Source organism: Gorilla gorilla, chromosome 1 (genome assembly GCF_029281585.2).
Source record: "Gorilla gorilla gorilla isolate KB3781 chromosome 1, NHGRI_mGorGor1-v2.1_pri, whole genome shotgun sequence".
Taxonomy (NCBI): Eukaryota; Metazoa; Chordata; class Mammalia; order Primates; family Hominidae; genus Gorilla; species Gorilla gorilla.
This window is the reverse complement of record NC_073224.2, coordinates 146668739-146678720: the sequence shown is the minus strand read 5'-3', so window position 1 is coordinate 146678720 and position 9982 is coordinate 146668739. Positions and strand designations below refer to the sequence as shown.

General features: G+C 37.4%; 1 protein-coding gene across 9 annotated transcripts in view; it reads left to right on the top strand.

Annotated features, from left to right (window-relative positions):
- Nucleotides 1-9982, top strand: part of CCDC18 (coiled-coil domain containing 18) — a 98403-nt gene that overhangs the window by 62004 nt on the left and 26417 nt on the right. For all 9 annotated transcript variants that reach the window (XM_055352370.2, XM_055352381.2, XM_055352394.2 and 6 more), the window contains 2 exons: nt 4245-4344; nt 4937-5053. In XM_055352370.2, coding sequence (XP_055208345.2) covers nt 4245-4344; nt 4937-5053 — 217 coding nt within the window. The remainder of the gene's footprint in view (nt 1-4244; nt 4345-4936; nt 5054-9982) is intronic.

Sequence of the window (9982 nt, the reverse complement as noted above, 5' to 3'; positions counted from 1 at the left end):
AAAATGGAAAAGAACAAGTGTTAGCAAGTGTAGAAAAAAATGGAACCCTCATTCATTGCTGGAGGGAATCTAAAATGGTGCAGCCACTGTAGAAAACACTTTAGCCTTCCTCAATAAGTTGAACGTAGAATTACCATATGACTCAGTAATTCCACTCCTAGTTTTGTACTCAAAAGGGTTGAAAACAGGTATCTAAGCAAAAATTGTATACAAATGTTTACAAAGTAAGCCAAAAAGTGAAAACACCCCAAATGTCCATCATCAGATGAATGGATAAACAAAATATAGTGTCTTAGTCCGTTTTCATGCTGCTGATAAAGACATACCTGAGACTGGGCAATTTACCAAAGAAAGAAGTTTAATGGACTCACAGTTCCACATGGCTGGGGAGGCCTCACAATCATGGTGGAAGGTGAAAGACACATCTCATATGGTGGCAGACAAGAGAAGAGAGCTTGCGCAGGGAAACTCCGCTTTATAAAACCATCAGATCTCTTGAGACTTATTCACTCTCATGAGAACAGCATGGGAAAGACCTGCCCCCATGATTCAGTTACCTCCCACTGGGTCTCTCTCACAACACATGGGAATTCAAGATGAGATTTGGGTGGGGACACAGCCAAACTGTATCATTCTGCCCCGGCCCCTCCCAAATCTCATGTCCTCACATTTCAAAACAAATTGTGCCTTCCCAACAGTCTCTCAAAGTCTTAATTCATTTGAGCAGTAACTCAAAAGTCCACAGTCCAAAGTCTCATCTGAGACAAGGCAAATCCCTTCTGCCTATCAGCCTGTAAAATCAAAAGCAAGTTAGTTACTTCCTAGATACAGTGGGGGTACAGACATTGGGTAAATACACCCATTCCAAATGGTAGAAATTGGCCAAAACAAAGGGGCTACAGGCCCCATGCAAGTCCGAAATTCAGCAGGGCAGTTAAATCTTAAAGCTCCAAAATGATCTATTTTGACTCCACGTCTCACATCCAGGTCACACTGATGCAAGAGGTGGGTTTCCTTGGTCTTGGCAGCTCCACCCCTGTGGCTTTGTAGGCTACAGCCTTTCTCCTGGCTGCTTTCACCGGCTGGCATTGAGTGTCTGTGGCTTTTCCAGGCTCATGGTGCAAGCTGTCAGTGCATCTGTTATTCTGGGGTTCTGGAGGATGGTGGCCCTCCCTCTTCTCACAGCTCTACCAGGCAGCGCCCCAGGGGGGACTCTGTATGGGGGTGCCCACCCCACATTTCCCTTCTGCACTTTCCTAGCAGAGGTTCTCCATGAAGCCCTGCCTCGGCAGCAAACTTCTGCCTGGAGAACCAGGCCTTTCCATATATCCTCTGAAATCTAGGTGGAGGTTCCCAAACCTCAATTCATGACTTCTGTGTACTCACAGATTCAACATTGGGTAGAAGCTGCCAAGGCATGGTGCTTGCACCCTCTGAAGCCACGGCCTGTGCTCTATGTTGGCCTTTTTCCGCCACAGCTAGAGTGACTGGGATGCAGGGCACCAAGTCCCTAGGCTGCACACAGCATGGTGACCCTGGATCCCACCCATGAAACCATTTTTTCCTCCTAGGCCTCCAGGCCTGTGATGGGAGAGGCTGCTCCAGAGACCTCTGACATGCCCTGGAGACATTTTCCCCATTGTCTTGGGGATTAACATTTGGCTTCTCATTACTTATGCAAATTTCTGCAGCCAGCTTGAATTTCTCCTCAGAAAATGGGATTTTCTTTTCTATCACACTCAAGTCACCTCTGGAGTGCTTTGTTGCTTAGAAATTTCTTCCACCAGATATGCTAAATCATGTCTCTGAAGTTCAAAATTCCACAAATCTCTAGGGCAGGGGCAAAATGCCACCAGTCTCTTTGCTAAAACTTAAGAGTCACCTTTGCTCCAGTTCCCAACAAGTTCCTCATTTCTCTCCAAGACCACCTCATTCTGGACTTTATTGTCCATATTGCTATCAGAATTTTGGTCAAAGCCATTGAACAAGTCTCTAGGAAGTTCCAAATTTTCCCACATTTTCCTGTATTCTTCTGAGCCCTCCAAACTGTTCCAACCCTATTACCCAGTTCCAAAGTCGCTTCCACATTTTTGGGTATCTACAGTAGTGCCCCACTTTACTGGTACCAATTTACTGTATTAGTGAGTTTTCACGCTGTTGATAAAGACATACCTGAGACTGTGCAATTTACAAAAGAAAGGTTTAATGGACTCACAGTTCCATGTGGCTGGGGAGGCCTCACAATCATGGTGGAAGGTGAAAGGCACATCTCACTGGTAGCAGACAAGAGAACTTGTGCAGGGAACCTCCCATTTTTAAAACCATCAGATCTCATGAGACTTATTCACTGTCACGAGAATAGCCAAGGAGAGACCTGCCCCCATGATTCAATTACCTCCCACTGGGTCTCTCCTAAACATGTAGAATTCAAGATCAGATTTGGGTGGGAACACAGCCAAACCATATCATATAGTGTATCCATACAAAGAATATTATTCAGTCATAAAAACGAATAAACTACTGATACATGGTACAAAGTGCATGAACTTTGAAAACATTATGCTAAGTGAAAGCCAGACACATGATGCATAATTCCATTTATATGAAATATTCAGAATTGGCAAATTCATAGAGAAAGAAAGATTAGTGGTTGCCAGGGACAAGGGGAAGGGAAAATGGAAAATAAGTGCTAATGAGTAGGAAGTTCTTTGTGGGGGACTGATGGAAAAATACTGGACATAGATAGTGGTGATGGTTACATAACATTATGAATATACTTAATGCTTCTGAACTGTGCACTTTAAAATGGTTAAAATGGTAAATTTTATATTACATGAATTTTACCACAGTTAAAATAATCCAAGTTCCTTATCTTGAATACAAAGCCCTATGTGGTCTGGTTCCTGTCTACTTCTCTGGCCTCATTTCATACAACTCTCCTTGTTCCTGACATTTTTCTTATACTTTACACTTACCAAGTTTGCTTCTACCATGGAACCTTGGCCATAGCTGTTTCTTTTTACTGGAATAACAGTTATATGGTCAGCTTCTTCTTGTCCTTCACATTACTTCAGAGAAAAGCCTTCTCTGACTACCCACTCTAAAGTAGCCACCCAGTCACTACCTCATCATGCAGTTAATGCTCTAACATAGCATTTAATATTATATTTTTCTTACTTAGGTGTCTGTCTTTTCTTCTGGACCTATTACAATGTAAACTCAGATCAGAGACATTTATCTTTTCTACTATTAAATCCACAGCACTTAGAACCCTGGCATATAGGAAACATCCAGTAAATATTTGCAAAATAAATAAGTGAATGAAAACATGAAAGATGTAAACAGTGAAATCTTAAGTTCTAGCTAACAGATGAATTGTGGAAGCTCTGCTATTTGCATAGATAGAAGTTAGAGTTTTCTTTAATTTCATACTATTTTTAGAATATTAGTTTTAGCCTTGTGTTATATACCTCTTGAGACTTTTAGAAGAATATTAAAAACAACTCATTAAAGAAGTTCAAAATCTTCTTTTAAAAATTAGCACCCTTATCAGTACTATTTCATATTTCAGACTGGAAAATCATATGAAGATTTTCAAGATCAACATTTTCAACCTTTGTCATATCAGAACTTAGAGTTTCAAATTATTCTCTGATCACAGGCTTCACTTTGGTAAAAGCCTTAAAATTGTGTCAGTATTAAGCATTTTATAATATAAAGTTATACATAAATTAGGGTTTAAGAGGGCTTAGAATTTGTGATATTTTTATATTAGATGTAAGTGCTTTTTTATATGTAAGGCATCATTTTGAGTAACATCCTCATGAGAAATACTATGGTTAAATGCCTCATTCAATTGTAATGAAGTCACAATTGTTACATGTAAAAGACTTTGAAACACTCCTTTGATCTGTGTATGAAAAAATGTGGATATGTATTTTTAAAAATTCTTATAATAATTCAATCTTGGAGTCCTGGGAGTGTTTTAGCAATTAGCTTAAATTATCTGTAATACCACAGTGTGAGTGAACTTTTACCCTTTTAGAATACCCTTTATTAAATTAATTGTATTGATGTCAATCTTTTTATCTATTATTCCTTAAATTTGACCCTTTCAATCTGACTTGATTGCATATATTATTTTGCTTTTAATTTATAGAAGAGGTAACCTGGTTGACCTAACTTTTTAAAATTATACTCTTCCTACTATCTGCTTTGATCTTTTTTCCTTTGATAAATTGTAGAGAATGCAAGATGGAGATTGAAGACAAAAAGCAGGAGCTCCTTGAAATGGATCAGGCACTTAAAGAGAGAAATTGGGAACTAAAGCAAAGAGCAGCTCAGGTTGATTTTTCTTGATTATATTTTAATGGAGTTTTCTGTTATGACACAGTCACACAGGATTTGAGAGGTCACCAATTTTTTGTAAAATGGGCATTTTTATAGCATATCTTTTCTCTGCACATAGGGTTTACTAAATTAGAGATATGTCATCTCTCTTTATCTTGATATTTTTCTAGCAAGTAGATTTTGAAAATGAGGATTAGCTTAGTATCTGAGCCTTTTGATCTCTTATATTACCCCGTATCAGAAGAAGCTAAGTGTTGGAGGAACAAAAATATTTGGAAGGCATTATTTAGCACTTTTTATCCAGCATAAAATGAAGTCTGAATTATTTGTCATTTATGAACACAACTATATTTTATTGTTTCTATAATGTATATGGGATTGAATGTCACTATGTATTGTTTAAAAAAATGTATATGGGGCTCATGAACCAGTATTAGTAAACAGTGATTATTTTTCCCATTTAAAAAATAATTTGAAATGAGTTTATACTTGTTATACTTGCTATAAACAATTACAAAGCCTATTCTAAGCATACAAGTTTTTATATCATAATAAAATTGAACAACAGTTTAAGGTTATTTTTTAGGTTACACATTTGGATATGACTATTCGTGAGCACAGAGGAGAAATGGAACAAAAAATAATTAAATTAGAAGGTACTCTGGAGAAATCAGAATTGGAACTTAAAGAATGTAATAAACAGGTAAATTATTTTAAAATTACATATTTTAAATTATTTTTTTAAAAATTCAAACTGTAACTAAAAACACCCCTTCACATAGTGGGTGTTTTCTGTTATTGTTGTTTTGTGTTTTGTTTTTTTTGGAGACAGAGTCGTTCTCTGTCACCCAGGCTGGAGAGCAGTGACACGTGATCATACCTCACTGCAGCCTCGAGTTCCTGGGCTCAAGCAATCCTCCTGCCTCGGTCTCCCCAAAGCTTTGGGATTACAGGCGTGAGCGACCACACTCTGTGGATCTTTCACTTCTTTGATTAAATTTCTTCCTAGATACTTTATTTTTTTTGTAGCTGCTTTAAATAGGATTGCCTTCTTGATTTTTCACATTGATTGCTTTTAGTGTATAGAAATGCTACTGATTTTTGTATGTTAATTTTGTATCTTGCAACTTGACTGAATTTATCAGTTCTTTTTTAGTTTTTGTTTTTGTTTGTGTTTTGAGACAAGATCTCACCCTGTCATCTGGACTGGAGTGCAGTGTCATGATCATAGCTCACTGCCGCCTCAACATCCCAAGCTCAGGTGATCCCTCCACCTCAGTCTCTGAAGTAGCTGGGACTACAGGCGTGCACCACCATGGTTGGCTAATTTTTTAATTTTTTGTAGAGATGGGTTTTGCCATGTTGCCTAGGTAGGTCTCAAACTCCTGGGCTCAAGCGATCTTCTCCCCTCAGCTTCCCAAAGTGCTGGGATTACAGGCATGAGACACCATGCCAGCCCTGCTTATCAGTTCTAATAGTTTTTTGGTGGAGTTTTCAGGTTTTTCCAAATACAAGATTATATCCTCTGCAATCAAGGATAATTTAACTTCTCTCTTTCCAATTTGGATGCCCTTTCTTTCTCTTGTCTAGTTGCTCTAGTCAGGACTTCCAGTATTATACTGAATAATAGTGGTGAAAGTGGGCATACTTGTCTTGTTCTATATCTTAGTGGACAGACTTTCAGTTTTTCCCTATTCCTATGATATTAACTATGGGTTTGTTGTAAATGATCTTTACTGTGTTATTTTCCTTCTTTTTTTGTTTTTTGAGATGGAGTCTTGCTCTGTCACCCGGGCTAGAGTGCAGTGGCTCGATCTCAGCCCACTGCAACCTCCGCCTCCCGGGTTCAAGCAATTCTCTGCCTCAGCCTCCCCAGTAGCTGGGATTACAGGTGCCCACCACCACGCTCAGCTAATTTTTGTATTTTTAGTAGAGACGGGGTTTCATCATCTTGGCCAGGCTGGTCTTGAACTCCTGACCTCATGATTTCACACACCTCGGCCTCCCAAAGTGCTGGGATTACAGGCGTGAGCCACTGCGCCCAGCCTGTTATTTTCCTTCTATACCCAATTTGTTGAGAGCTTTTATAATGTAAAGATGTTGAATTTTATCTGATGCTTTTCAATAATGCTTTTAATTTTAATATGAAATTATTATATGGTTTTTGTCCTTGATTCTGTTGATGTAATGTATCATGTTTAATGATTTGTGTATGTTGAACCATCTTGGCATCCCTGGGATGAATTCCACTTGGTTATGGTGAATGATCTTTTAAAAATGTTTTTGAATTCAGTTGATAGTATTTTGTTGTGGATTCTGCCTCTGTGTTCATCAGGGATATTGGCCTGTTGTTTTCTGTTTCTGTTATGTCCTTGTCCGGTTTTGGTATCAGGGTAATGCTGGCCTTGTAGAATGAGTTTAGAAATGGGCCAGGCACGGTGGTGCGTGCCTGTAATCCCAGCACTTTGGGAGGTCGAGGTGGGCAGATTGCCTGAGCTCAGTTCAAGACCAGCCTAGACAACCTGGTGAAACCCCATCTCTATAGAAAGTAGAAAAATTAGCCAGGTGTAGTGGCATGTGCCTGTAGTCCCAGCTACTAAGGAGGCTGAGGTGGAAGGATTGCTTGAGCCTGGGAAGTAGAGGCTGCATTGAGCCATGAGTGCACAACTGCACCCCAGCCTGGGCGACAGAGTGAAACCCTGTCTCAAAAAAAAAAAAAAAAAAAAAGTGTTCCCTCCTCTTCAATTTTTTGAAATAGTTTGAGTAGAATTGGTAGTTTTTCTTTAAATGTTTGGTAGAATTCAGCAGTGAATGTATCAGGTCCTGGGCTTTTCTTTGATGGGTGACTTTTTATTACTGCTTTTATCTCATTACTTGTTATTGTTCTATTCAAGTTTTCTGTTTGTTCATGGTTCAATCTCAGTAGGTTGTGTGGGTCCAGGAATTTATCTATTTCTTCTAGCTTTTCCAATTTGTTGGTATGTAGTTGTTCATAACAGTCTGTAGTGATCCTTTGTATTTCTGTGGTATGAGTTGTAATGTTTCCTTTTTCATCTCATTTTATTTATTTGGATTCTCTCTCTTCTTAGTCATCTAAAGGTATTTGTTAATTTTGTTCATCTTTTCAAGAAATCAACTCTTTGTTTCATTTATCCTCTGTATTGTTTTATAGTCTCAATTTCATTTATTTTTGCTCTGATCTTTATTACTGCTTTCCTTCTAATAATATTGGGTTTGGCTGTTGCTATTCCAGTGTGGGAAAGGCAGTTCAAGACCAACTTGAACCTACCTTTTGTAGAGACAGGGTCCCACTGTGTTGCTCAGGCTCACATTCTTATCAGCACATGGAATTATCCAGAATACATAAATGTATTATGTATTATCCAGAATATATAATATGTTAGGCCACAAAATAAGTCTCATCAAATTTTTAAAGGTAGAAATCCTATCAAATATATTCTCAATGCAATTCTAAAAGCATCATTTTCAGTAATATGTCCAATAATATTTTCAATAATGCTTTTAATTTTAACATGCACCTTTAGGTGCATTGTTTGTTTGAAATTTTTGTATTTTTTTGATGTAAGCAGTTATTGCTATAAACTTTCCTCTTGGTACTGCATTCACAGCAGCCCGTAGGTTTTGTTATGTTGTATATCCATTTTTATTGGTTTCAAGACATTAAAATTTTTTTTTAAATTTCTTCACTCACCCTTTGTTCATTCAGGTGCATGTTGTTTACATTTTATGTATTTATATAATTTCTAAAGTTCCTCTTATTATTGATTTCTATTTTTATTCCATAGTGGTTAGATAATATATTTGATAGGATTTCTACCTTTAAAATTTGATGAGACTTATTTTGTGGCCTAACATATTTATGTATTCTGGATAATATTCCATGTGCAGATAAGAATGTGAGCCTGGGCAACATAGTGGGACCCTGTCTCTACAAAAAGTGAAAAAAAATTAGCCAGGTGTGATGATGAGCACTTGTAGTCCCAGCTACTTGGGAGGCTGAGGCGGGAGGATCACTTGAACCCAGGAGGTCGAGGCTACAGTGAGCTATGATTGTGCCACCGCACTCCAGCCTGGGCATCAGAGTGAGACCCTGTCAAAAAAAAAAAAAAAGAAAAGAAAAGAGAGAAAAAAAAGAATATGTATTCAGTAACAGTGGGTGAAATGTTCTGTAAATGTCAGTTACAAAATGCCTCCTTGGCCTAGTTTGTAGTTGAACTCTGATGTTTCTTTGTTGATTTTCTTAATCTGGACAATCTGTTCATTACTGAGAGTGGGGTATTGAAGTCCCTGTCGTTTTACTGCAACCACCTATTTGTCCCTTGAGATCTATTAATGTTTGCTTTATATACTCGAGAGCTTTATATGCCTGGGTGCATAGATATTTATAATTTTTATATCCTCTTGCTAGCGTGACACATTTATTATTATATACTGGCCTTCTTTGTCTCTTTTTACTGTCTTTGATCTGTAGTCTGTTTTGTCTAAGTATAGCTATTTCTGCTCTTTTGATTTCCATTTGAATGGAATATCTTTTTACATTCTTTTACTTTCAGTCTATGTGTGTCTTTATGAAGTGAATTTCTTTTAGGAAGCATATAGTTGGATTTGTTTTTTAATCCATTCACCCACTCTATGTGTTTTAAATGGAAAATTTAGTCCAGTTACATTCAATGTTATTATTAATAGGTAAGGATCTGTGCCTTTCTGTTGTTTCTTAGTTGTTTTGTAACTCCTCCCTTTCTTTCCCACTTACTGTCTTTCATTGTGGTTAAATGATTTTTTCTGGTAGTATGATTAATTGGTTGCTGTTTATTTTTAGTGTATCTCTCACAGGTTTTTGCTTTGTGGTGAGACTTACAGAAAACATCCTATTGTTATAACAAGCTATCAAAAACTGATATCAACTGTGATAGCAAAAACAAAAAAAAAGTAAAAACTTGTATACTTTAATCTCCTTCTCCTTCCACATTTTGAATTTTTGGTGTTCCAGTTAAATTGTTATATTGCCTATCTCTGAATAAATTGTCGTAATTATTATTTTTAATAATTTTGCCTTTTAGTCTTCTTACTAAAGATATAAGTGGTTTACACACCATGATTTCAGTGTTGGTATAACAGTCACATTAGTGGCTGTTTTTCTTTTAAGTTTGAAGTATTCCCTTTAGCATTTCTTGTAGGACAGGTCTAGTAGAGACAAATTTCCTCAGCTTTTCTTTGGGAAAGTGTCTCTTCTTCATTTCTGAAGGATAACTCTGCTTGGCACGGTATTCATGATTGACAGGTTTTTTTTGTTCAACACTGAGTATGACATCTTACTCCCTCCTGGTCTGTAAATTTCTGCTGAGGTGTCTGCTACCAGGCATACTGGATCTTCCTTATATATTATTTGCTTCTTTTCTCTCACTGCTTTCAGGATCCTGTGTTTGTCTTTGATCTTTGAGAGTTTCATTATAATATGTCTTAGGGTGTTATTATTTGGGTTTAATCTGGTTAGCGATCTTTGACCTCTTTATACCTGCATACTTATATCTTTCCTCAGGTTTGGAAATTTTTCTTTTGTTTCTTTAAAAAAGCTTTCTACCCCTTTGTCTTTCTCAGTTCCCTTTTTAAC